The sequence below is a fragment of the Electrophorus electricus genome, chromosome 7, assembly GCF_041902795.1.
Source record: "Electrophorus electricus isolate QZ-2024a chromosome 7, ASM4190279v1, whole genome shotgun sequence".
In the NCBI taxonomy this organism is placed as follows: Eukaryota; Metazoa; Chordata; class Actinopteri; order Gymnotiformes; family Gymnotidae; genus Electrophorus; species Electrophorus electricus.
In genome coordinates, this window is record NC_137503.1 from 9,147,720 (window position 1) to 9,174,304 (window position 26,585).

Consider the following 26,585-nt stretch of genomic DNA (forward strand, 5'->3'; position numbering starts at 1 on the left):
TTTGAATAAACATGCTGGTTGATAGGGTTAGTGTCATTTGGCTGTCCTAAGGCAGCATGATTCAGTAGGTGTCTCCCTGCAAGATTTCTGGTTTTCTTTCTCTTTAGTTGTTTGTGGAGAGAAACTAAAATATTGGAAATTGCCATCACATTCACAGTGAAGATGCTGAATGCACTAGACCTGTGCTAGTGCTCTCTACTTTGCTGCCTTGACCACAAGGTAGAGTCTAGAAATGGCTATCTGAACCAGTGAGATCTTTTAAGTGTTTCCTCCTGCACACAGCTGGTTTCTGGGGCAGTGATAGCTCAGTGGTTAAGGTACTTGACTTGTAATTGGAAGGTTGCTTTCAATGAAGCCTCACCACTGCCAGGTTGCCACTGTTGGGGCCCCTGAGCAAGGCCCTTAACCCTCAATTGCTCACGTTGTACTCAGTCATTACTAAGTTGCTTTGGATAAAAGCATCAGCTAAATTGTTCTTTTAAAGTCATAAATGGTTTATATTACTTGCACTGATTTAATGCTAGGACCATGATGTAACATCTGTTCAAGCGAAGTATAGCTAGTGTTCATTTACACCAAAATGCAATACTTGACCTTTCATTCCCAGTTCTCTCAAGCATGCACTGACCTCAAAGATTCTTGAAGAACTACCACTATAGCCATTTAGGAAATTTAAATTGAATAGTTTGTGACCAGAAAGCTTTATTTGCTAGAGGTAATTTTATTACAAATAAACCATGGCAGTGTAGGCTTTGTTTTGAATCACTCCTGCCTGGTGATGTTCTGAATACAAATCGTGTCTATAAGTATTTCAGTAGTAGGAGATTTTTTTAATTATTTTTTTTTTTTGCATTCTGGTTTATTGTGCTCACTTTGAATCTTTAGTGGATTTCAGGTGAGTGTCTCAATGATCATTTCTCTGATGGCTCCATGTGTCAAAGGCTCTGGTGTGGGGGAGGGAGAAGGGGGGGGTTGTTACCCAAGGCCATACACACCAAGCCTGCTAAATTTGGGGCAAGTGGGATCAGGTTCCTTCTGCAAGCACACACAAACCTGCCCTAGTTACATGACCCTCACTCTCTCTAGCACACACGCTGCTCTCGCATGCTGCCTCAACCACAAACCCCCAAGCTGTCTTGCTTCATATTGTGGTCATTAGTCTGTAGCCGAACCCTCGTCTCCTGGTATCCCCACAGACAGAGCTCCTCGGCGGGTAGACACAGAGACCCGCCATGTTCCTGGTTCTAGTGGTGACGGAGGAGCTTCGGCGGCTCCTGGTCAGGGCAAGGAGCGGCACAGGCCGCCTCATCCAGGTGCTGATCCAGGACGGTGAGTATGCTACTGCCTCCAAGAACACTCACCGAACCAGAGGACATTCGTCATATCAAACCTAGTGTAATGGCACATGTCAATGTGAGGAGTAACCTAAACTTATTCTGACGGTAGCGTTTTTCCTTTATTGTAACCATGCATTTCTTCCAACATTTGCCCGTCTTACTAACTTTAAGTGATCCTGATGTTCAGAGTTGTCTGAGTCAGGAGGCATGACCATGGAGGTGTGCAATGACGTGAAAGATAACCTTGGGCTACATTTATAGTGATACTGAATCTTTTTTCTTCAGAGTAAAACATCTATCACATGCAGAGAGCAACCACCAGTGAGGGGTGCAAAGTTGTATTAAAGTGCCTAGTGGAGACCTTGAGTACTTAAATACTTTAATCGAGTTATATACAAATGTTACCACTCAAAGTTCATTATTATTATTATTACTTACATTTATACAGCACCTTTCTCAGACACAAGCATGCTTTAAAGCATGCTTTTTTTTTTTTTTAAACAAACACGTCGATGAGAAGCGGCAGCCATTTAATCATGGAATATAATATTTGTGTAAGGCTGTGCTGGCCTGCAGCCAAGCTGGAGTACAACTTTAGAGTAAGCAGGGCACAAATGCCCACGCATCTCATATTAGGGCTGAAGAAAATCTTACTTCATAATTGAACCAGTTATTATTTATTGTCTGAAATAACCCCTCTTGTCTATTTATTTACTTGTACATGTATTAGATTGCTGGGTGATAGACCCATATTCTCTTTTCTTTTATAATGAATCAATGTATTTCATTAGTACGTACTTCAGTGCTGTTTGGTTTGTGTCCAGAGCTGAGATGATGTAATATGGTGCAAGGGACAAAATATATTTCACAACATATTATGATTGAGAAAGGTCAGGGTGAACATGTGTAAGGTCAGGTGGCACATTGATGCTGATTGGTCAGTGAGGGATTTACTAATCTGTGGTGCAATGTCTGTGTGTGTTCCCAATATCAAATGAAAAGCTCAACTACTATCAAATTATGTGACTAACCTTGTGGGGAGGGCAAGACAGAAAAGACAATTACATTTGAATTAGGTCATCTTACATCACTTCTGTACATGTACGTGTGTGTGTGTGTGTGTGTGTGTGTGTGTGTGTGTGTGTGTGTGTGTGTTATTTAGATGTGCTACACATGCATATGATTCCCATCCATAACAGTTCATTTTGCCTGAATGACACCAGGATACAACACTCGCTCTTGTCATTTTGATCTCTATATAAGCAAGTATTAAAACATAGAGAGCATAAAGGTTAATATATAAAATATAATATTACAAAAGGAATAACTAATTGATTTAACATGAAGCTTGTCAGTCACATTATAAGGGGATGAAATGTCTTTGTCCAAGGATGTCAGACAATGTGTCAGTCTGCCTATTCTTTGGTTTTGGTTTACCACAAAGTCTTACTTTTGTACTATAACACATTATGCTATCCTGGACTGACTGTTACTATCACATTGCTCCAACACCATGATATCCAGACATTTTATTTAATACTAACACAAGACTGGGTATTAAAACAGAACCACAGACATTCTTTTCAGACTGATTTGTTTTCTTCTGCACTGCTATTCGATCATGTCCATTCTGAGGGAAACTCCCTCTGAGCCTATATGCAGTTCTCTCATGTGTCTAGAGACACCATGTTGCTGCATATTATGGTTTCCAGTGTTGTTCTGTAACTATCTACGCTCGCACACTGGAGCCTCTATCTTCATGGGTGATATCGGAGACTTATTTTGAGTCATGTCATGTCTGGGTTGGTCTTTTTCGGTCTGTGCCGCTTAGTAGACTCTCTTTTGGTCGTAGATATTTTCAGTGTGATTCAGTAAGAGAAAGAGACCGAAAAAGTCAGAAGGGCTGCAATTGGCTGAGGGCTGATGAGTCACATAACTGGTTCATGATTGGCTGTGGACATAGGCCATGTCACATTCACTGTCACTTGGTCTCCATATTCTACTACTTTAGTAAACTGTGACATAGAGCACAAAGAATGTCAGTTAACTAAGCTCTCTCAATCAACACCTTGGATTGTTTGTTTGTGAGAGAGTGAGAAGGTGTAACTTTATTATGGCTGATGTTAGAGATATATATGAGTGCAAATAAATTTTTAAATATACATCCATCAACATTGTGTGTGTGTGTGTGTGTGTGTGTGTGTGTGTGTGTGTGTGTGTGTGTGTGTGTGTGCTTATGGGCAAGTGAACTGGTGATGGAAAGTATGCATCTGTGCTGATAGGCAGAATGTGTGCAGGCCTAGAATAGTAGTTGCTGCAAAAGACAGGCAGGAGATCCCCCATCAAGGACATACTGTCATGTATGTCTAGGTGTTTGTGTGCTCATGATGTTCATTTATTGACATACTAGTACAGATCTTTGACAGTGTCCTTTCAGTGGTTATTTTTGGTGAACTGCAAATTTTCACAATCCCTCTGCACAATCTTCAGATGCTTGCATTCCTTCAAGGACAACAGCACCACTGGCCTAATCACCATGTTGCAAGAGTACAAGATAACTGTCTTTTTAAATAGTGATGTCTCTTTGTTTTTAAAGTGCTCGTATGCCACAGATAAAAATGAGTGGTTCTAGCCAAGGCTTGGCTGGGTGTAATATCAATTCAGCTCATGAGAAAAAGATGCCTAGAACTGCAAAGTTCAGCATCCCGATTCCAATAAAACTGCTCTTTAATACTTAAAGTGATTTAATTAAAAGAAAAAATCAAAACAAGAAATAAAATTTTAATTAACACTAAGTATTACATTTTCTTCTATTTTATTACAATACATAATTAGAGTAATAACTCACAGGAACTCTCACAGCAGTATTTAGTATTTCCTTTTGTCCTCATTCTAAAACACATAGTTATCTATATTTGATCCATATTAAATGCAGACGTTATGCTGACAGCAAAAAAACTGCATCTCTAAAATGTTAGTGTTTCTAGTGGAACTTTAAAAAACTGCAAGCAAAAAATTTATGGAACAAAACGAATTGTTCAGATAACTAAAAAATGCTCACAATTTACAAACAGGTCAGTATTGATAAAATGTATTTTAATTTGATTCATTCCTGTCCTTTTGCTTGTTTGTGCTGTAAAATTAATTTAGCATTAAGAAGGAAATATTAAAATTTGATTTAAAAATAAAATATCACATAATTACTTTGTGTTATTTAATTGACCGTGGGGGTCTTTTTGTAGAAATAATAAGCAGTTGGGTTTTAAGGCCCTTTGTGCTTATATAAAGTCACTTGGACATTTTGAGACTGTAAGGTTATCCTTAATTTTTATGCTGATGAGACAAAATTAAACTTATCGGTTCGGCCACATGCAGCAACACAGCTACACAAAATTAAAGACAATGTTAAATGAAAACCAAAAATGTCCTTCTTCTATATTCTGATAAAGCTGAAGTACTGATGCTGGATACTAAGTCTGCTTGAATGAAGATTGCCAGTGTTATACTAGACCTTAATAGATCAATGTAATTAAGATCTACAGTTGGTTTTTACCTTGGTTTAATTATTAATATTACTTTAATTCGAGTCCCCTCTTAGTAACATGATTAGCATATGGTCATTTAAAAAACATATAGGATATAGATCGAATATAAGACATATACTAATTGTAATTGATGCTGAGAAATCGTTTTATAGCGTTTAGAATAGGTTACTGTTGCTAGATGAATGCCCTATTCTCTGTTTAGATAAGCTTCAGTTAGTTCAGAATGTGGAAGCCCATGTCTTTACCAGAAAATAGCATATTAGCATATTAGCACATCCACAGCATAAATCATTTAGAATAGCCTGGTCTTATTCAGTTTACACTGGATTACCATTATGTTCTGTATGGACCATATAGTGTTTATGAAGTTTAAAGCCCTTAATTATCTAGATCTGGCATAGCTTGCTGAGCTCCTGAAGTATTAAAATCCATCCTGATTACATTGTTCAGCTGAGGTAAGTGTCATTAATTTCTAGGTTTGCTTGCAACATAGCTGGTGGAAGTCCTTTTTCATATTGTAAAGAAGGAAAGCAGTTGTGTGTGTCTGCATACGTAAATGTGGTCTTTGTGAAGCATCTACAATAACAAAGAGATACTGAATATGAAATAACTGTTGGATCAAGTATGCTATCTGAAACTAGATGAGCGTCTCCCAGTTCTGGTGCTGGAGTTTCTCTGTGCTGTACATTTGATCATGTTCCCAGCTTCCAGTAAACCAGCCTGATCTCATCGATTAATTAACAAACCCTCACATCAAGCTGGGAGTGTTAAAACAAGGTAGGCATGTGTAGTGCTCCAGGAAGAGTAATGAAAAACCCTGCCTTAGACTTACTGATGTGAGACAGGATACATAAACATCAACAATGTTCTTTTTCCTCCCTAAGGTGTTGAACCAGTACACTAGGATACCTGGGGGAAATGACAATGAACATTCTAATAAAGCTAATATATTTCAGGGCCAACAATAATCTAATCCAAACCTCATTAATTATGCATTGATCTTTCTGAAAACAAGGCAGTAGTCTCAAAGCCTCACAAAAGAAGCAGAAATTTCTGAATAGCAGGCCTTTCAGAACATCACAACAGAATACATTTTGCATGTGGCAATGTCTGTGGGTCACAACAATTAACTGCAAAGAATTTAAACCACGGGCTATACATAACAACTTTACTAAAGATCACATAAGATTTTAAGGTTCTTATAGGCATCTACCAGATTTAGCCACCGAAAGATACAACCTCCTGTCAATCCCACATCTGCCATCCTTCCCTCAGTGACTAGTCAGTACATTTACAGCATTTAGCTGACACTTTTATCCAAAGCAACTTACAGTCATTACTGAGGTCAGCTTGAGCAATTGAGGGTTAAGGGCCTTGCTCAGGTGCCCAATAGTGACAACTTAGCAGTGATGGAGCTTGAACTGGCAACTTTCCAATTACAAATCAAGTAACAAGCAAAATAACTGACAGGCAGGGAGACCAACTGCCCTATATCTAAATTATTTGATTGACTAATGCAGCCAAACCTTGTTGACATTTTTGTTTGTTGTTTACAGATCCCAAGGCTGATCCCAAGTGACAGAGACAACTTTTTCAGAGCAACTACTAGAGATAACTTTCGGAACATAAGGAAGTAAAGACAACTGATGTTTTCTTGCAATAAACTAGTTACATCGGTTTTGTCTAATTACTTATGTTCCCTGAAATAGTAGACTATATATAAAAAGTTGAGGTTTATATATGGCTCATCAAATAGATAGATAATTTGAGTTAAAAAGGACATTCCGCAATCCAAGCTCATAGTCATTGAATTTTGATTCAAATGTGTTGGACAGAGGAAAATAAAATGGTCAATGTCTGGTTACTAATGGATTCCACTGCAAGTGGCCAAATTCATTTTAATGTGGTTATCTTTTTACACAGATGTCAAAGGTGAACAAAGGTGGATTTCATATGTACTAGGTATATGATATGATCCTTTCTGTGTATTTCAGAACAGCTGGTGCTGGGGGCACACCGAGAGCCATCTCAGTCCTGGGAGAAAGATTATGACCACTTTCTGCTTCCTCTGCTGCATCCTCAGGAGCCCTGCTACATCCTGTACCGCCTTGATTCCCAGAATGCACAGGGCTATGAATGGCTCTTCATCTCCTGGTCACCTGACCATTCTCCCGTGTGTTATACATTTGTAACATATTTGTGTTATCTTGTCAAAGACACACACACACAGTACATATGATTTATTATATTATACTTTTTTTTTTTCTGGACACAGATTTGATTTGAATCCTGAAGATTTTCGATTTCTGTGTGTGGATATCCTACTCCTTGTAGGTCAGACAGAAGATGCTGTATGCTGCCACTCGGGCAACAGTGAAGAAAGAATTTGGAGGGGGGCATGTCAAAGATGAGATCTTTGGCAATGTGGTGGTATGTGCATTTTTAGGGATTTCATTAGTTTTAAGAATGGTAGAGCAGACCATATTAAAATTTCAAACTCATTATTTGGTTTGTGTTTCTATTCCCCCAAGGATGATGTGTGCCTTCAGGGCTACCTACGCCACATGTCACTGAGCTCTGGCCCTGCTCCTCTTACACCTGCCGAACAGGAGCTGCAGCGAATCAAAATTACAGAGGTGAGAGGTCCCACCCTTTTGACTCATACAAATACTGTACATCATTGAATTTCACTGGCATCTGCTGCATTTCTCCAGCAGAAGAACACAATGTAAATACTTCGGTATAACCGCCTAACCATCAGTTGTAATGTTTGTGATCTTTACAGGGCAGGGTTAAGCAGGTGAGTGTGTTTTCCCTTCACTCTCCAATACATTCTTCAGTAGATGACAGTGCTGTGTGTGTATGTGTATCTGCATGGAAACTAGTATATTGTGTTGAAGTTGCTCTTGTCAAAACTTTATTTGAAGGACAATCCATTAACACATCAAACCCAAAATGTCTTTTTCAATTTTTCAATTTTTAAATTGCTTTTCCATTTATATTGTGTCTAAAAAGTATTTGGTCATAGTGAGAACATTTTAACACATGCAAAATGGTCTGTAGAGCTTGCATTCACGCACGACTCAGTTGATCCTCAAAAAAGAGATTTGTAATTTTGAAGGGTGCAAGACAACACGGTATATTTCAACAGCTTACAAAAATAATAACAACCTAATAATAACCTAAGCCTATGTGTTACTCGGGGATATGGCTTCAAAGTTCATTGTGACTTAATTTCTGAACTATGGGACTGAGTTTATTTATGGGACTGAATTTACTACTAAAATGCTATGAGTTTGTTTCAGTCTACTGGACTTACCATAATGCCCTAGAGCAAACGTTAATACAGATTTAGAGGATACCATAAAGAGGTCATGCTACTCTTGAGCCAGTGTTACTACAATTTTACCGTGCTGGTCTAGAGCCATTGATTACCTAAGTTGGTCTGGAGCCACAGCATTATCATACATTTCTTGAGCTGATTACCATGCTGGACTAGAGTCAGAGTATAATCCATGGATGCCTTATGCTAGTGTTTTTCATGCCTTATTGTTATGTCCTTCTAATAAAATGAGCTCTGAGCTGTTTATGTGAGTAGTGCCATCCACCATATTGAATGAATGCCTCAGTGTTCTGATTATAAACAGCAGCATGTTTCTACAATTCACCAGTTGTCATGTGATCTGAATATATCAGTGTCCAGAATGGATGTGTTCCAGATATTGTCCTCGTGCTGTGCGCATACGTGTGCACATGTGTGTCTGTGTGTGTCTCCCCCTGCAGGTGAAAACAGAGATCAGCGTGGACAGTAAGCACCAGACATTACAGGGCCTGGCCTTTCCCTTGCAGCCAGAGGCCAAGCATGCTCTACAGCAACTCGCAGACAGACACATTAATTACATCCAGTTGGTGAGAATGCAACATATACTCACACATGGAGACACATTCATACACACAATTTCTAGAACATTCACACTCTTAGTCTAAGACTGACCAATGCACTTTGCACAGAAATTGTAAATTCACCCAATTCACCAAATGTGAACTGTGCACCAAAGCTACTGCTTTAATGTATATTTAATCCATATGGTTGTATCAGAGGCTGGACACAGAAAGGGAAACAATTGAGCTGGTGCACACTCGGGCAACAGAAACACATGAACTACCCTGCAGAATCCCAATAGATGTGCCACGTTACCATTTCTTCCTCTACAAGCACAAACACGAAGGAGACTCCCTGGAGTCTGTGGGTACGTCGGAGTGCGTCCCCACCACCTTTCTCACATACGCCCATCCAAACCCACGTGATGTTCATGGCTCTCTCTTATGGCCTCTGCTGTGTTCTCAGTGTTCATCTACTCGATGCCGGGCTACCGCTGCAGTGTGAAGGAGAGAATGCTGTATTCCAGCTGCAAGAGCCGCCTCCTAGAGGAGGTGGAACAGGATTACCACATAGAGGTGGTCAAAAAGGTGCAACCCCAGCACACTCTGCACTGGCATGGAGCATGACGGGCCAAGAAGTGCCATGGTTTGGTTATTTGATAACATGAGAAGCAGGACTTTGAGCTAATTTTCCCATGCACATGAGGTTAATGAATTGTACAATTGTTAAAGTGTAAGGTGTTACGCTGACAAATCAGCTCTGGATTTAATAACAAAGCTTCAATACTGCAAACACAAGCAAGTTTCCTTACTTATATATGTACATGTATATGTATACTTAGAGGACTCAGTAAAACAAGTAAAAAAGTAATTAAAAAAAGAGAGAGAGCAGACAGAAAGTCAATGGACATCATCCTTTAGTGTTAACAAAGCAAATGCCATGTATGCACTGTTGTCTGTTGTTGGTTATTTATAGAAGATATAATTAGACATTGGCATTTGAATGCTGGCCAGGAGCTTTCGGTCCAGAATGACAATCTTTCCTTATTAGAGTTTTCCCTAATAGAGCCCTTGCTCTATGGTCCTAGTGCGGTGAGTGAAATAAACAGACATTCTTCCTCACTAAGTGATGTTTGTGTGTGGGTGGCTTAATTTGTGTCTCATTTATAGGAATACATGAAGATTCTGATGTTTTGGTATTATGAGGAAAGACTTTGAGGCCAAACTAAAACATATTAAGGTTTAGAGCAGAGTTTAGGTATACCAATCAGTATTTATCTATTTAACTACAGTAATGGAACCCCCTTCTCCCCCACCCCCCACCCCCTGCAAAAGATAGTAATACTGTGTGTGTGTGTGTGTGTGTGTGTGTGTGTGTGTGTGTGTGTGTGTGTGTGTGTGTGTGTGTGCGCGCGTGCATGTGCGTTATCCCCCAGATGGAGATAGAAAGTGGTGATGAGCTGACTGAGCAGTACCTGTATGAGGAGGTTCACCCCAAGCAGCATGCTCACAGGCAGGCATTCGCCAAACCCCGAGGCCCTGCAGGAAAAAGAGGAAACAAACGGATCATTAAAGGAGCAGAAGAGAATGGCAAGAACAGTTAGGGAGGAGGGAGAGGCTGACAAGGCTAACCAAGCCCAGCTGCCAGAGGCCCTGAGGCTGGGTGTGCTGTCTTGAAGGAGGGTGGCCTGCATGCGTGCACATGAGTATGGAGCAAGCTTGACTCCATTTGTTTTTATCCTTCTTGATTGTGTTTCTTTGGGTTTTTACTTCCTTGGCTTGTGTTTAATATTTCATAAATTGTGATTCTTTCTAACAAATTCTTGTACAGGTCTATAAAAATGAAGAAAACCTCAGGAATTTACTGTCTCTGTAAATTGTCTGTCCACATTTTGTTATGCATTTGGCTTGAAAACAGAGACATAACCTGTCAGTTTTACTCAGACAGACATACACTCACCACACACTTGTAAATACCCACCTACATCTTATGAATGCATTTCACACATATATAATTACGAGCCACGTGTCTATGCACAAGTTGTCACCAATCCTGTTTCCCACTCATCACTGGTCAGTTTCTGACTACATTTTGATTGGATGGCAGATCAACACAACAGTGGCACTGGCATGGTAGTGGTGTGACAGTTGCTGTTATACTAGTGTGATTTCAGATACAGCATTGTTGAGTTGAAAGTATTTTGCCACCCCTAAGTATCCAGCTTACTCAGGTCCTTTTGTTGAGAAATTGACCACTGATAGGATGGCTTTTCCAAATGTGTGCATAGTAGCAGATAGAAGAATATAAACAGTAAATTTCTAAAATATAAATAATTTTATTCAAGTACATGGTAAAGTTTAATTTAAAATTTAACTTTAATATACAATAATTTGAATATGGAATATGGATTCTACTACTGAATCAGTTATTTATCCAAATATCCGGTGAACATCTGATGTTTTCAATGTGAACAAGCCACCATGTCAATAGATTTTCTCAGAGGAGCTCAGTTGATTAGCAAATGTACACACCACCAGTAGAAATACTGATGTGCATCTAGAGTCAGTAGTGAGGGTTTGAACAGGACTGCACATTAGGTTACGACTGCTATTTTACATCTGTTTTAGATTTGTTAAATGTCTTACTGTTTAGGCCATGATGTGCTTTGCTATCATTTCAAAAGCCTACCAATGTACCCTTTTTTGCACTTTTGTCATGCTGACATATATGTCCTTCAGTGTTTTGTGTCAAACCTTTTTTTTTTTTTTTTTTTGCATTTAGCTGTTATTAATTAGAAAAGGAATTCTAAATAAAATATTTTTCTGTATGATGGGTGTCAAACATGGTCAGGTTCAATCAAGTCGAAGAAATGGAAACAATCTGTGAATACCAATTTGATATAGTTGTTGTCTATTAAGTGGTCAGAACAGTATGCACTTGTGTGTTGGATTACGAAAATGGGTACTCCAGTTAAATCTGTTATTTCTTCAGTACAGAACATGGGTCAGTACCTCTAAGAATGTCAGATGAGAACGATCATAAGGTTTCCTTTTTAGACTGAAACACGCTCAATTTAAACTGTGCACCAGGCAAGTCTTGCCTTAGCATTATTTTCGTTATTTAGTTTTAGTCAATGGAATCTTGTGAGTTCATGAGAGAAAAGAACGTTAGATGAGAGTTTAGATAAGACTAGTTTCTCAAGGACAAAATGATCAAATCCGTGGACTGGCGATAGCCTCCAGATGGCGGTATTGACAAGATCGGTTTATGCACGATTAAGATTAACCCTTGCTGATGACAGCGCTGCTTGTAGTCATTATTGAAGTATTACGTTGAACAGTAATATCTGTAGGACAGTGAATACAATGCCAACCAGAATGATACACACCTAAATGACTATAAAGTGGTCAACGGAAATTGACAAACGCCAAAAAAGACAGAGACTGTGGTAGTTAATTCCGCAGAAATGTTCATGTAAATATACTCGATTAACAGCAGCTATATGGTAGTAAAGGTTAATAACTGCAGTAACACATCGCAACTTTAGATTGAGCTTAGTTTAACCGGAAACAAACAGTTAACCAAACCGCGGGGCTGAGAAGGCGGGTTTGCAGAGACGGAAGGAGTGCAGTCTGGCTGAAGTCACCACACCGCTACCTTTTCCTGGAAAGTTCTTAGAACGCGTTCACGAGTCCCTAGGTAATGTTCATCGTCATATCATGTCTGATAAAAAAAAAAATCAAACGGTGTCCCACACTGAAACAAAACCACGGCAAAACTCTTCTATGTGTGTTGCTGAAGGCTTGTAAAAAATTGATACAAACCGGTATCCTATCTTACTGGAAAAGATTCACACGGTCTCAGAGAAGCTCCTGCTGGCGTCAGAGGCGCTGGCACACAGGGGGATTCCGAGAAAAGCCGCTGCTGGAATCCGGGCGAACTCAACAAGCCAAACCCTACAGTGTTGCGTCTGCTTGGTTTTAGGACATTAACTAGCGTGACACCTTTCATTTGCCCAAACCATGTCTGTTGCTGATTCATGGACAGATTCGACTCTTTATTAGTTATTTAAACTGTCCAATTTATAACGTCGGTAATTTTCAAGGGAGTTGACATAGCCCATTACTGAGGAGCGTTTAGACATAAAGAAACGCGATCATAGTAAAGTAACGGCAACTATAGCCCCAGCAGCAGATAAGAAACTGCAGTCGTTTAGGAAGCAGATTATAGCCTCAGTTCTCATGATGATTCTCTGCGTCCAAGGGTGAGTGCTGGATTTAACGTTTCACTGGAAACAGCTGAGAAACATATACTTTAAATTTCGTTACTCAAACGATTACCTAATTAATTGAATCTAGCTATTATTAAGCCATTGTTATGTCATGCTGTGAGATGTTTAATGTAGGGTAAAGTTGCTTTGAGCTTTAACATATAGAAGTTTATTTAAATGTAAACAATTACTGGAAAGCAGGTGTAACATTTTATGGGCATTTTTTAGAAACTGTCAAAACACCGAAACTACATGTGAAGCTAGTCTTCCAAGAAGAGTCAACAGCGAAACTACTCTTCCAAGCTTTATTAAAACAGAGGCTACATTAAAATTCCAGAATTAAAATTCCAGACCCAATCGGCTTGACCTAAAACGATCAAATGGCGCTTTCCATAGTCAAGGATATTAAAGACCAGAAGAAAAAAAAAAACGTTTGGTAGTACTTAAAGAAATAAGAGATCTTTTGTTTAAATGTACATCGCTTTTTCCAGTACAAATGAGACAGCAGTGGGATTATTTTATACTGTATTCAAGTCTGTCCCAGATGAACGCAGTGAACAGAACAGAACGGTATAACCCTAGAACAAAGGGTGAGGAATAATCGGACGTGTTCTGTAACGTGGTTTGCGATCGTGTGTTCTGATTATTTTATTCCTATTACCTACGAACAACTTAAAACAACTGAACAACTTATATTCTTCTCAGTGTCAGTTGTTATATTTCTATAGGTAGGGATGTTGTTTAATCCTTTTAAATTGTTTTCTGTCTAGTCCAAGAACTTTGTTACCAGACTCCCAAACTCAAGTGGTTCCTCTTGGTGTCTCAGTCCTCTCTTCCTCTTCTCCACGATGTCTTCACAATTCTACCAAGTTATGGGACCCCACCACTGACCTGCGAACCATTGGCGGCACATTCTGTTATCTAGATGCATCAGGTACACATCTTTAACATGCTCAGTTGGACACCAGATAGTTTTAAATTCAACTACATGTCAGTGTGTTAGGAAACATGCACCACACACCGCAAATGAGCTGAACATATTTAACCACCCAAGAGCACATTCAGGATCACTGCTGATGGCTTGAGCGATATCTGAACTTTCCTCTGTGATACCCCAGAGGCAACCCCAACTGGGGCCAAAGCATGTCACAAAACTACTGGTTATGCTTTGCTCCTTGACAAGGCAAGTAGTCACAATGTAATAAGTGTAACAAGGAAGTTCTCTTGTGACTACAACACACTCCCAACACAATCAACAGAGATGGAAATTGAGAGATTAAATATTACTGTTTTATTTAATATTTGTTCTAATGTTTATCTTCAGAAGTAGTTATTAATGTTTACGTACGTACTTTTTCAGGGTGGTACTGGGGTGCTATCACCGCTGGTGAGGCCCATTCCGTCCTGCAGGGGGCACCAGAGGGCACATTCCTTGTGCGGGACAGCAGCCACCCTCTCTACATGCTGACCCTGTCCGTCAAAACAGGCCGCGGACCCACCAACATTCGCATCGAGTACAGCCACGGGAGCTTCCGCCTGGACTCCAGCTCCCCGGCCAGGCCGCGGCTCCACTCCTTTCCTGATGTGCCCAGCCTCGTGCAGCACTATGTGGGCTCCGGGAAAGGCAAGGAGGTGGCCACAGAGGACGAGAGTGAGGCCATCACTCTGCCGGCGCCTCCGGAGTGTAGCGTGCTTTTAAAGCTCAAACAGCCACTGCGAAGGCCTCAAGCCTTCCCTTCCCTGCAGCATCTCACACGCCTGGCCATCAATAGATCCACAAAACACCTAAAAGATCTGCCTCTACCAAAGCCACTCCTCCAGTATCTGTATAATTATCCTTTCCAACTCTGAAATCACCATGGAACACATGCCGGGCCCGAACGAACAGGACAGGATGGTGATGTCATACAGGAAGCAAAGAAGGCATCGGAATATCAGCAGAGAGCCCATTTCCATGGAAATTGGGCTTTGGCACAAAGTCCAGTGATGGCTACTATAAGCTGCAGAACATGGGTGGCCATGTCCAGTGCTGGTGATCTACTGCCTTGCAGAGTTCAGTTCCAGCCCTAATATAACACATCTAATGCAGGTAATAAAGTCCTTCAGTTACTTCTTAATATCAGAACTAGGTGTGCTAGATTAGGTTTGGAACAAAACTATATGGGGTCGTAGATCTACAGGACTTAGACATCATAACTGTACTCTCCTTACTTTATCTGGAATGCTAAGCCTAGTTTATGCTTTAGCAACCGGTCTGCTGTAGAAAGTTAAATTTAGGCTTTATGGCCCCAGAACAGGCCAGTTGGAAGTCTAATGGAACCTTAAGGACTTGCAAATGCTAAATCCCTGAGGATGGTGTTTTTAAAGCAATGGCAGCTTTCTATCATTGTTTAATAAAGATGGAAACAAGTAACTGGTTTCCTCAAAGTAGGCATCAGACCACAGACTTTGGGTGGACTGTATACAAAAAAATGACATGGAGTTTACCATGGGCTTGTTGCTCTATGCAGTGTAGGCTTTTCAGAGGTTCATACTGCACATTTAAGAGATGGGCAAAGAGAGCGTAGGGAGACAGACATTTAGGTGCACAGCTCTGCACACAGCTTGGTGCATGAGAGTTGAGACACATTCAGCCAAAGCCCTGCCCTGTCTGTCATCTTCCTTTTTACTTTTCTTGGTGTAATGCATTTGGGTATATCTAACTATGTTAATCAGTCCAGATTAAATTATTTGTTTTTCTATCCCCACTATGTGGGTATTGTATATATTTATGGATAAATATCCTTTTTATTTTGTAATAAAAATGAATGAATGTTCTTCAGACTACTGAAGTCTTTTTAGCTTATCCAGTTTACTTTGTTCTAACCCTAAAATGTTTCTCTAAAATACTGCACAGTGGCTTTCTGGGAAAAGTAGGTAAAGAAGAACTTATGAAAGTCTATCTGATTTGTGATGTAAGGCCATAGTGGGGTTGAGGGGAGGAAATCATGTGGATCACTAGGACACAGAGAGCTACATACTGATTCACTAGGGACTTTTTCTAGACCAGACAGATCTGTTGTAAAGCAAAGAAAACATTTTTAGAAAAAGAATGCCCTGAAATGCATGTGAGGGAATGAAACATAGTCCTTATCTTCCAGGTATGTTTTTTTTTTCTCGTGTGTGTGTGTGTGTGTGTGTGTGTGTGTGTGTGTTTTATTTATATTTTTATTTATATATATATATATATATATATATATATATATATATATATATATAATTACACACACACACACACACACACACACACACACACACACACACACAGGGACAGGCAGAGCAGCACTCCCCTTCTAAAGCAATAATAGTTTTCCATCAGCATAAGTAGTTTTCAATCATCTCTTAGACAAAACCTGTGATAAATGCCCAGTCATCACTGCGTCAACAAATAAATGAAATGTAATAAACACTTATTTGCCTCTAATATTTTAATTAAAATTGACTAATCATTAAGGACAATGAAAAAGTAGCTCAGTCCTATTCACAAAGTCTAGAGCTTTTGACTTAAAAAATCTGTTAAAACGTGGCAGTCAATGTCATGAAGGCCAGTAGTATATTTCTAAAGAACAAGGATATGTTACCATTAAAAAAAGAAAAACTTCCCCCTATTTTTCGGATTAAAGGCCATTCTCTCTTGGCAAGACTGTGATTACTATTCCAAGAAACTGAAGCAGTGTTTTACTGTAATGTTATCTCAGTGGCAGCTCCTCACACACATGCAGGCAATCTAAATACAGAGAACATTGAGGGGCAGATTTGAACTTTAGCTATATAGTTCAATTAGTGTAATTTTCTGTAGGATCTTAATTTTAGTTGGTGACATTGAGGCAACAATACCAAACACATGATGCAAACAACTACATTTACATCAGAAATATCAGCTACACTACGTAACAAACTGCTTTGTTTAAAGGGTGGTCACTTCAGAGCCTCTACAAAACTCTACAAAAGCTGATTCAGAGTGATCTGATTCACAGTAACATCCATGCAAAATGTAGTGCTCACTTCAGCCAGCATTATAGGCACTATGCCTTTCTGTCTGCATGCATGTGTGCATATGCATGCTCACCAGTAAGAGTGCGGCAGGTTGCCAGCTGTTTCGCAGAATGCACACACTGCTTCCAGGGAGCGGGTAGAGCCTCATCGGGAGGGGGAGTTCTCAGAAAAAGGCTTGAATAATTACCTTCAGCCTACTGCACCCTGCCACACACTCGCACACAAGCACACTTGCAAGCCCACTGAATGTAATCTCACCAAAATAAACCACAGCCACATATTCAAATGCGCAAGCTGCTGTGCTAGTAGGCTCAGAAAGGAAGAAAAAAAAAAAAAAAAATCACAAAGAAACAGACGCAGTGGTCCAGCTGTGGTGCTAGGTATTCTGCAAGTGGGGATTTGATTTAAAAAAAAAAAAAATCTGTCAGGCTTTTGGTCGGATGATCATTTTTTAATCATAACTTGGACGTTGAACAGTCGTACCCTGTTACATTTCCAAACAGGCCAGCCTCTGGCATGCTGCAAACAAGCCATGACCCCAGGCACAGGCTGCAGGTCTCCTGCAGGGATTCTGCGTCATTTTCAATGATGCAATGTGAGTTCCCGAAACACTTCATGAGCTCAAATGACATTTCATCAAAAACGTAAGGAACGTGATTCCCCAGAGGGTGCACCTGTTAAGTCACCGGTAAGCAATGTAGAGGTGTATCCTCAAGCTGATATTCAGGTATAACTCTGAGGAGACACTTGCTATGACAGTGTCTATAAGAAATTGGGTTAGATTCTAAACACTACAGTGTTTAGAAGGGCTGCACAGACTCCAGAATTTCCAGAGCTCTGATGTTAAAATCTGCCTACAATTCAAACCACTCACACAAACCTGGTTTAAAGTCATAATCAATAATAGCATGAAGACATCCTCAAATTAAAGGCTGTTTCAGAGTTTCTCACAGCTTTTAAATAAACTCAGAATAACCCAAGTGGCGAGAGCATGTGTAAGATACCATATTTTTCATAACTTCAAAGTAAAAGTCACAGATGGTGAGTTTTCATCTAGATCCCTTCATGGTGATAAGTCTAAAACCCAGTCTGCTGGAGTCATGTGGCTGGCCTGTCATTCCACTGTAACATTTCAGAATTACTGCACTGTTATCCCCTCTACAATGATCAGTACTGGGGAGAAGTGTTAGGAGGGGAGGTGCTCAACTCTCTGGCAGGAAGCCACCGAAACAGAAAAAGGCTGTGGCTCCATCCACACGACATATCAGCTTTCCACCACTTTATGTGCCGTCTCACCCTCTCTTTCAGCCTGGACTTCACTCCTACTCAGTCTGTAGCTTCTACCCTGACACAAACACTCAGACACTCTTCAGCAGGCTGTCTGTTATCATCCACTCCTCTGGAGGACACAGAACCGTGGCCTGAGGAAACAACAGAGAATCAAATGCGGTGACGCTCAGTAGTACAGTTAGACACTCAAAAACAATATCCAAGAATATAATGAGGAAATTTGGAAGTTAATTGTTTTTGCATAATTGAAACAATATTAATTCTATTTATTGGCTGGTGGTTTAAAATAGACAAAGTATGGGTGTAATTATCTGCATGTCATTGCGTCATGCCACAAGTGTGGTGTCTAGGACATCTGCAAGATGCTGTGCTTCAAGAGTGCTAATCTGAGGAACTGTCACAAATCTGTCCTCATATGACACTTGTGCAGGGGCATGGACGGGTACATAGCACGCCAAACATTTCACCAAAATGTAAGTTGGGAAACACTACCAGAAAATAAGGTGCAAATATATAACACTAGTGTTGTTAACCAAGATGTTTATAATGTCATTTTGGTCACGGAAGCTTAACATAGCTTCACGATAAATATACCTATTACAAGGTGTGACTTTTGGTAATTCAGACCTGGTAGTGAGATCACAGCTTGTTCCCAGATAATGTAGTCCTTCTGTCTGCTCCTCCACAAGCCATTGTAGGAGAGGGGGGTGGCGTGGGTCCACCTCCAAATACAAACGACTGAAAGGGGGGGTAGATAGAGACAAGTGACTGAAGCAATGACACACAAAAAGATTCATATTTTAGGCTTATGAGTTGAGCTGGATGAAAGCTTTAAAGCCACTATGGCTTCAAACACAGAGAAAATTAGATACGACAGTCTTTTTTTGATTAAACTCACCATGTACCAATTCTGTGAATGAAAAGTAGATCTCAGTAGTTTAAGTGAACTTACTAGTCCACAGTAATAAATGTTTGCTAGGCCATAGAGGACACACAAAAGGATGTTTGAAATTTACCACAGAGAACATGACGCATATGTACATACTATCACGCACACATTCACACACACACACACACACACACACACACACACACACACACACACACATATATATATATACACACACACACACACACATATTCTCTCTCTTTCTCTCCCTCCCTCCCTCCAAGCGTTCCAAGTTTAATATATCTATAACAGGAGGTTAGCCATTCTTTAAAACTCTATTCTTCTATTCATGAGACTAGAAGATGCTTTTCCCAAGTCTTGCTTTTTAACTACCAAGGGCTGTTTGCGCTGTAGGAGGAATTAGTAAGAAAGAGACCTAGTCCCTGGAACGCTCTTTATCTGCTTCTGTGAAAGTGTGGAGAGCTCTGAGTGCCACTGGATTCCCTGAAGTGCTTTAGAAGTGCTGGGAAAGCTCCTTAGCTAGATTAGACCATTCTATTTATACACCACTGCTCTTCAAGGCCACAGACACAAGCTCATGTTCACTGTGCAACAGACCTAACACAAGGCTCCTTAAAAACCACACAAACACACACCCACCTGCATGCACAGATGCACAGATACATTCCCCCTTACCCTTCATTCGTTAGGAGTTGTGGTGCTAGAGCTAGAATCTGACTGATTACTGACATTCCATCCAAACCACCGTCCAACGCTGAGTGGTCTTCAAACCTGTACAGAGGAACCTCAGGTTTATTGATGTAAGCACTGGAAGCACATCTGAATGCTTATGTATCTGTCACATACTAAATGTCTATGTGTTCAGTCTAGATGTGTGTAGTCCATTCTCTCTATGTATGCATTTTCAATACTTAAGTATCTCAGCTTCCAGAGATGCCATATCCTCAGTGAACAGATAGGGGGGGTTACTAACGAGCACATCAACAGGGCCGTAGTCTCTCACTATCAAAGCCGCATCTATGAATAAGACACACGCACACACGTTTTCAACAGATATATTGTCCATAGATAGACAATAATACATATAATTGTTTATATATATTGTCTACATTTAAGATGTTTACTCTTGCTAATTTAAAAAAAATAATTAAACATGAGAACAGTAGTGTGTAAGAGGCCACACAAAATATTGTTATCTGTCACAAAGAGACAGATAAAAGAAAAACCACATGTAAGTGGTTTGGAGATAAAAATCAAGCAAACAATTCTCTGCTACACTAGGGGCTGTCTTTTAGATGTTATTAGTGACAGGAATGACTAATAATCCAACATTTCATCGCAGTGTACAAAAACCTAACAGCATTTTATGCACTTAAACCACTTACCCTTCATAATATCTAATTTACGAACTTCCAGTCTGTCCTGAAGACCTAGTCTGTTACAAAAAAACATACATAAGCATATCTTCACCAGTGAAAAACTCCTGCAATCACTCCTCTATATCATGCATTCATAATGAGATGATAATCACCTGCTCGCATTTTCTTTTGTTAAGCAAACTGCTTCTTGACTTTGGTCCAGTGCAATGCCCTTGAGCTTAGAGATATTACATTAAAGAATGACTTATTTTCATCAACTTTTTCTGTGATCCATGCTTATTAGCTTTATTCTTACATTCCTTTCCTATACAAACAACCATGAACAAGCACAGTAAATATATACCCCAACTTTAACACACATCAGGAAACTGGAATTAAACTTTTGTTCCCTCTTTAACTCTAAGAGCTAAAAGGATAATGGGATAATGAAGTGTGGAGTGACTAACCTGAGGAACAGAGTGCAGCAGGCTCAGAGAGATGGCTCCTGAACCACAGCCTATCTCCAGGCAGTGAACAGCAGCCTTGCCCCTGGCCTTCATTACCTGCTCAGACTGGAGATGCTCCAGCACCAAGCTAACAAGCTCCTGCACACAAGCCCATCACATGGTTACTGCATGGTAACCGATACTTACATGTCCGCACAATGTGTGTCCATACATGTTTCTCCTTTACAAGTCACATCCTGCAGTTTCCAATACCACGAAGGGAACCGCAGGCTGCTGGGAAATGAGTAAAGGATGGATGAAGAGTGCATGTGGAAGGAACCTCTGTCTCAGGACGAGGGATAAACACTGGAGGTCTCATCTTCAGAGTCAGGTCCCTGAAGTCCCACTCCTCAATCACATACTGCACAGGCATCCTGAAACACAGACCCCGCACACACAGCCAATATAAAACCCATGGGATTTTCACACACAAACCCATGCACACAAGATTTTCTGTTTTGCACCAGTACTCTTCAATATCCTGTGATTATCAGTACATGGCTGTACTATACTACCAAATACATACGGGGACATCCAGAACAACAGTGGTGGTACCTTGTGAGGCGTTTGGAACATAATTTCCAAACACACTCTCTCTCCTTATCAGTCAGGGTTTCCCTCAGCCTCCTCCTCTCTACACTCTCCAGCTTCCATAGAGAGATAGTCAGACAGATAGAGAAAGACAGAGAGGGAGAGGGAAATATGTTTTCAATTAGGAAAACAAAGCAGTGGGACTGGTGGAAAACATCATTTGATTCCTAGAAGTTTCCAGACAAACATTGTGCCTGAGTAGGTCACAGTATGTTTGCTGGAAAAAATATACATGTGTGTGTCCTCCCTATAGATAAATATAGAGAGAACACATGTGTGCACCCCTCCTCCCCCAATGGTTATAACACATACTACTGACCCAAAAATAATTTGGTTAGCCTATAAAAGTGAAAAAGTGACTCAGACAAGCAAAACAAAGAAGCCATAACTATATACATAAAACCTGAGCTTAAAGTCTAAGGTTTTATACATAAAGCACATTTGTACACAGAATCCTCTGCAATAGATGACATCACTAATAAAGCATAATAAAGTAAGACCAAAGAGAAGCATCAATTGTTTATCAGACTAAACAAACTTATACTATGTTGTCTGGTCAACAGAAGTCCTTTTCAGAGAAGCCTTTTATCTTTGCCTCGAGAGTCCACAAGTAATTGAACAATAAGGATTTTTGCTTTTTGACTCCATACTTTAATGCATTGTCTCAATGAAAAAACAAGTTTTAGCTTTATAGTATTTGATGTCATTTACATCTGTATTGGTTAAGTCACCTAGGCATCTAGCAATGCCCACGTTTCAAAGGTACCCTGCAGATGCATACATAAATGGCATCTCTGGACTATAATTAAATTAACAAATTAAAACTTAGAAAAATTAACATAACCTTAAAGGAAATCATTATGTATAGTAAGTGACTGAAAATCCAATGCACTTGATGACTACTTGAAGTCTGTGACCCACAGACCAGTGTCTTCTCTGTTGTAGCTGATAACAGAATGCTTCCGTACACTTCTGTATTTCATCCTGCTACTGGTGTAAAAATAAGCAAGCCAGTTCCTCAGACAGTCACAGATGTTCAGGCCACTGTGTCTCACCGATAATGTGACATTGGTTTGACCATGAAAAGTTCATTTTCCTCGCCTACACTTCCTCATTTAATCACGCTGCTGCTTGATCTTCATCTCAAGTCTACATAACATTTTGTCTACAGTTGTTTTATGTACTATCTGGCAAATTGTAGCAAACATTGCCTTTGATTTGATTTCGAATTACTTAAGGTTGAACAATTAACTGATATCACATTAAAAGAGCAATTTACAACAAATGCAGTTTTTTCCACAGATCTGCTTTTTAATTAAACATGCTCAACAAGATTCTGTAGATTTACCCCACTGTTTTTTTTTTTCTTTTTTCACCAGTTTTATAGTGCTATAGTACTGCTGTTACATCAATAAAATCCCTTCATAATTATAGCTAAGCACATCTAAACATCTACATAGATGTGTGGGGGCCCATCACAAGCTCTTCACAAAGATCAACAGGTTGGCACTTCCCTTTGTCCGCAACCCCTCCAGAAGGCCCAACAGTGAGGTCTGGCATCCCAACCCCACCCACCTCCTACTTTACAGCTAGAATTTTAGTTATATAGCACAATTATATAACACAATTATAAAATTAGTCCGAGTTATTAAATATTTTCCCCAATTCATTCAGGCCTTCTTTTACCATTGATTTGGCCTACTGAGTTTAGTCATTGCGCGCTTTGTTTTTTGCTCTTTTTGGCACATTTAGATAGCGTTCTTGATCTGCTCTACAGGTTTTTCTTCATGATTGAAAGGATTTGTCCTTCATTCAGTGGTGTGGTTTATGCCTCCCAGGCTTTTTGTTCTTGTTAATCTTACCAGAGCATTATTTATACTTAAAAATGTACAACTGACTTTAAACCTGTATACACCATGAGCAGGCATTTAGTCCAAACACTCATTTCTTGTAGCCATATACCTTTCATAGTAGTTTCAGTGTGGTTACAGAATAATTAACAGTATTTACTGAATAATATATTAAGATTACTAACTAAACAAGACGTTGGCTATGTAAGAGATTAACACACCTAACGCTTTATGTCATTGATTAATATATTCTAATAAATGAAATTGCCTGCTTTACTGAGACTGAGTATTGTTTTTGTCCCTGTGATGAAAGACAACCGCACCACACTTTAAATGCCACATATAAACTCTTAGAAAAGAAAAGAAAAGAAAAAAAGAGTAGCTAATTATCTAGCCAATAGCCAATATATTCTTCTAAAAATGAATGGGGGGGGGAGGGGAGCCAAAACAACAAAACCTGTGCCACTGTCCATGTACTTACGGAGAACAAGCATGGGAAAACTCACTGTTTTCTTTCCAAGTACATGAGCTATGATGTAGTGACTGGACGAGAGAGGCTCAGAGACTCCATGCTGCAGGAAGTGTTGAGTCCACAGGCTCACTGCCTCCTCTACTGTAACACTGCAGTCTGCAGGAGGGGCAACAGCACCACCTGCAGCTCTGCAGGGTAATGTGACCAAAGTCTGCAAAAGCAGAGACACTACAAATCATTCCTTATTAAACAACCTAACTTGCAAAAGGAGCGGAGAAGCTTTTTACTTTTATGCACCAAATATTAACAGTAAGTACTTTTTACTTTAGCAAATTGCCATTTTACTGTATCTTTAAACAAATAATGAGTATGCACTACTATAATAATTACCTTCTTTTTACACATCTGTAAAGAATTTTGATCTGCATGTTTAAATGTTTGAAACCTTTCTATTGTCATTACTGAGACAATCTTGATGTACATCAGTAAAATCCCTTTATAAATACAGCTATGGCAAGCACATATACAGACACAGACAGATGTGTGGGGTCCAAAACACAAATGTATTTTGTTATATAATGAGTAATATCAAAATGCTTGACAATTACTGAGTTATTTTGTTGCATGACAAAAAATCCGTTTACCCTTCTCCACCCCGTATGAGAAACACTGTGCAGCAGAACAGTCTATTCTTTAATGAGCGTTTGCTCCCAGCAAGTTACACTCTGCTCATAACCGATATCTTACCTCCTGCTTGGTAATTCCTCTTCTAAGTTGGTTTATAACAAGTTTCAGAATGCCATTCATTTTCGAGGAATTCAATGTGGATGTGTTAGTCCTCAGACTAGACTTAAAGGTAGTTATTGGCAATTTACAGAATAGTCGCTTAATGATGTGACGAAATTCCAAAATATCATTATTTTTTGTCCCCTACAAGACGCACTTTCGTTCCATGCTATTTGTTAACACGTTAACTCCGCGCTGTTTGGTGACGTTGTAAAAACGGAAGCATAACCAAATTTCAAAATAAAAGCTTGTGTAGACTTGTAAGTTCAAATATGAGTAATTTAGAATGGATACTACGAAAATGTCAGTAGTTGGTGTTTTAAATTAAATAACAGTATAAAAAGTAAATTATAATAACTTTTATGTTATAAACCGGGGGCCTAAATAGCACCCAAAATATATTGAACACAGGGGGGCGTCAATACACTACCACTTCATCTCTCTAGGCATTTTCACATGGTCATAGAAATGTCATCACCAGTTGTGGGTACAATAGCATGTGTGTAAACTGAAATAAAACTGAGTGAAATGAGAATATGCGGCTTGATGAAAGGCTATATGTTCCCACCAGCTAAACTTAATTATTTTCCTTTCAAGTGATTGTGGAACAAAGTAACTGCACACAAAAATAAAATAACATTTAAAAAAAGCTAAGATGTCTACCTGAAATATTACAGAATCAAGATATCCAGCTGTAAAAACCTGACTGTGAACTCGGACTGTTTTTTGTTTTGTTTTGTTTATTTGTTTACTGTTTGCTTGTTTGTTTTGTTTTTATCATTACTGTATTCCTACACTCTTAACAAGACAGAGCTTGATAACTTCACCATGTCTTGAAAAGCATGCTGATCATGTGCAAGAGTGAATGAGCTCTGTAAACCAGATGATACTGAATGTTAATGTACATTATAATTCCTCCTGTGGCTCTGTGTTTATCCTTAAACACAGCACCAAGCAGTATCCACATGCACACACACATGCATGCACATGTGCTACCACATGCTGACAGAGACAGAAGGTGGCCATGGAAGAGAACTTGAAAGGGAGGTATGGAAAGAAAACAGTAAAGAATAAACACACATAAAAAAAAAACAAAGGTGAAATGGAAGGGAAGAAGAAACAGAGAAAACGATGAAGACAAAAGAGAGGAAAGAAAGATTTTAAAAATGCAAAGGGAATATGCATCAAGCTTTGAGCTTATTTCACATGCAATTCGCCTGTTGGCATGTTTGTGTTTAATGACTTGCAGTGTGTTTGTAATTAGAGTGAGAGGAATTGGCCAACACACACAAGCTATAGTAAACTTGCACCGGTATACAGAATTTCTGAACCAGCAATCCACTCTTTAAAAGAAATGATGGACTCTTTATCATAAAGTGGCACTGAGTTCCTGTTGCTGATTACACTGATTGCACTGTGCATGATGAATCAGCAAAAGAAATCCATGAAGAAATTGTATCCAATTTAAAGGCTGATATTATAGACACTATACTTAGCCTAAGCATAACACTGCTGCTGGTACTTATTGTCTTACTATGCTGTTTTCTGTATTGCGGTAGTTATGAGTCTTTGAATTCAATTATGCCTGCATGCAGTCTTTATATTCTGCCATCTTTTTTGCAGAAACAAACTAATTGACAGAAATGCTTGCATTAATGTGTTACCTGTCCTCAGTCAAACTTACATCTACTGCAAATGTTTAGAAACAAACAAGCACTTAAATATTAAATAAAAAACAATACTGCAACCAAA

The 26,585-nt window shown here is 39.4% G+C and overlaps 3 protein-coding genes across 6 annotated transcripts; 2 read left to right on the forward strand and 1 right to left on the reverse strand.

The window, feature by feature from the left end:
- The first annotated feature begins 1,059 nt into the window (after positions 1 to 1,059).
- On the forward strand, positions 1,060 to 11,592 carry twf2 (twinfilin actin binding protein 2). Of its 2 annotated transcripts, none has more exons than XM_027007917.3 (9): positions 1,060 to 1,329; positions 6,877 to 7,055; positions 7,217 to 7,312; positions 7,414 to 7,518; positions 8,240 to 8,253; positions 8,602 to 8,791; positions 8,982 to 9,132; positions 9,231 to 9,352; positions 10,201 to 11,592. In XM_027007917.3, the coding sequence occupies exons 1-9, from the start codon at positions 1,233 to 1,235 to the stop codon at positions 10,366 to 10,368; spliced, it is 1,122 nt and encodes a 373-aa protein (XP_026863718.2). In that variant the 5' UTR covers positions 1,060 to 1,232; the 3' UTR covers positions 10,369 to 11,592. The 2 variants fall into 2 exon arrangements, with proteins under 2 accessions (XP_026863718.2, XP_026863717.2); XM_027007916.3 differs by lacking the exon at positions 8,240 to 8,253 and adding an exon at positions 7,668 to 7,682 and having other exon boundaries at positions 1,062 to 1,329; positions 8,666 to 8,791.
- hemk1 (HemK methyltransferase family member 1) lies at positions 8,922 to 25,027 on the reverse strand. 3 transcript variants are annotated; one of them, XM_081717279.1, is made up of 13 exons: positions 24,795 to 25,027; positions 24,082 to 24,258; positions 21,690 to 21,781; positions 21,415 to 21,508; positions 21,096 to 21,233; positions 20,802 to 20,866; positions 20,656 to 20,705; positions 20,182 to 20,287; positions 19,946 to 20,041; positions 18,988 to 19,098; positions 17,144 to 18,491; positions 10,240 to 10,303; positions 8,922 to 9,258 (listed from the first exon to the last, which is right to left on the reverse strand). In XM_081717279.1, exons 1-11 carry the CDS (start codon positions 24,852 to 24,854, stop codon positions 18,458 to 18,460), a joined length of 1,023 nt encoding a protein of 340 aa, XP_081573405.1. In that variant the 5' UTR covers positions 24,855 to 25,027; the 3' UTR covers positions 8,922 to 9,258; positions 10,240 to 10,303; positions 17,144 to 18,457. The 3 variants fall into 3 exon arrangements, with proteins under 3 accessions (XP_081573405.1, XP_081573404.1, XP_026863585.1); XM_081717278.1 differs by having other exon boundaries at positions 8,922 to 9,307; XM_027007784.3 differs by lacking the exons at positions 8,922 to 9,258; positions 10,240 to 10,303 and adding an exon at positions 13,790 to 13,926.
- Positions 12,546 to 15,851, forward strand: cisha (cytokine inducible SH2-containing protein a). Its single transcript, XM_027007920.3, has 3 exons — positions 12,546 to 13,029; positions 13,806 to 13,969; positions 14,396 to 15,851. Exons 1-3 carry the CDS (start codon positions 13,007 to 13,009, stop codon positions 14,884 to 14,886), a joined length of 678 nt encoding a protein of 225 aa, XP_026863721.2. The 5' UTR covers positions 12,546 to 13,006; the 3' UTR covers positions 14,887 to 15,851.
- Positions 25,028 to 26,585: the final 1,558 nt, after the last annotated feature.

Excerpts from the sequence above, each read along its gene's own strand:
- twf2 (XM_027007917.3), top strand. The coding sequence starts at position 1,233 with ATGTTCCTGGTTCTAGTGGTGACGGAGGAGCTTCGGCGGCTCCTGGTC. Across the intron at positions 1,330-6,876 it reads CCAGGTGCTGATCCAGGACG|AACAGCTGGTGCTGGGGGCA; the intron begins GTGAGTATGCTA and ends TGTGTATTTCAG. Across the intron at positions 9,353-10,200 it reads ACATAGAGGTGGTCAAAAAG|ATGGAGATAGAAAGTGGTGA; the intron begins GTGCAACCCCAG and ends GTTATCCCCCAG.
- hemk1 (XM_081717279.1), bottom strand. The coding sequence starts at position 24,854 with ATGAATGGCATTCTGAAACTTGTTATAAACCAACTTAGAAGAGGAATT. Across the intron at positions 20,867-21,095 it reads TGCTGCACTCTGTTCCTCAG|CTCAAGGGCATTGCACTGGA; the intron begins GTTAGTCACTCC and ends AATATCTCTAAG. Across the intron at positions 20,706-20,801 it reads ACAAAAGAAAATGCGAGCAG|ACTAGGTCTTCAGGACAGAC; the intron begins GTGATTATCATC and ends TTTTTGTAACAG.
- cisha (XM_027007920.3), top strand. The coding sequence starts at position 13,007 with ATGATGATTCTCTGCGTCCAAGG. Across the intron at positions 13,030-13,805 it reads ATGATTCTCTGCGTCCAAGG|TCCAAGAACTTTGTTACCAG; the intron begins GTGAGTGCTGGA and ends TTTTCTGTCTAG. Across the intron at positions 13,970-14,395 it reads CTGTTATCTAGATGCATCAG|GGTGGTACTGGGGTGCTATC; the intron begins GTACACATCTTT and ends GTACTTTTTCAG.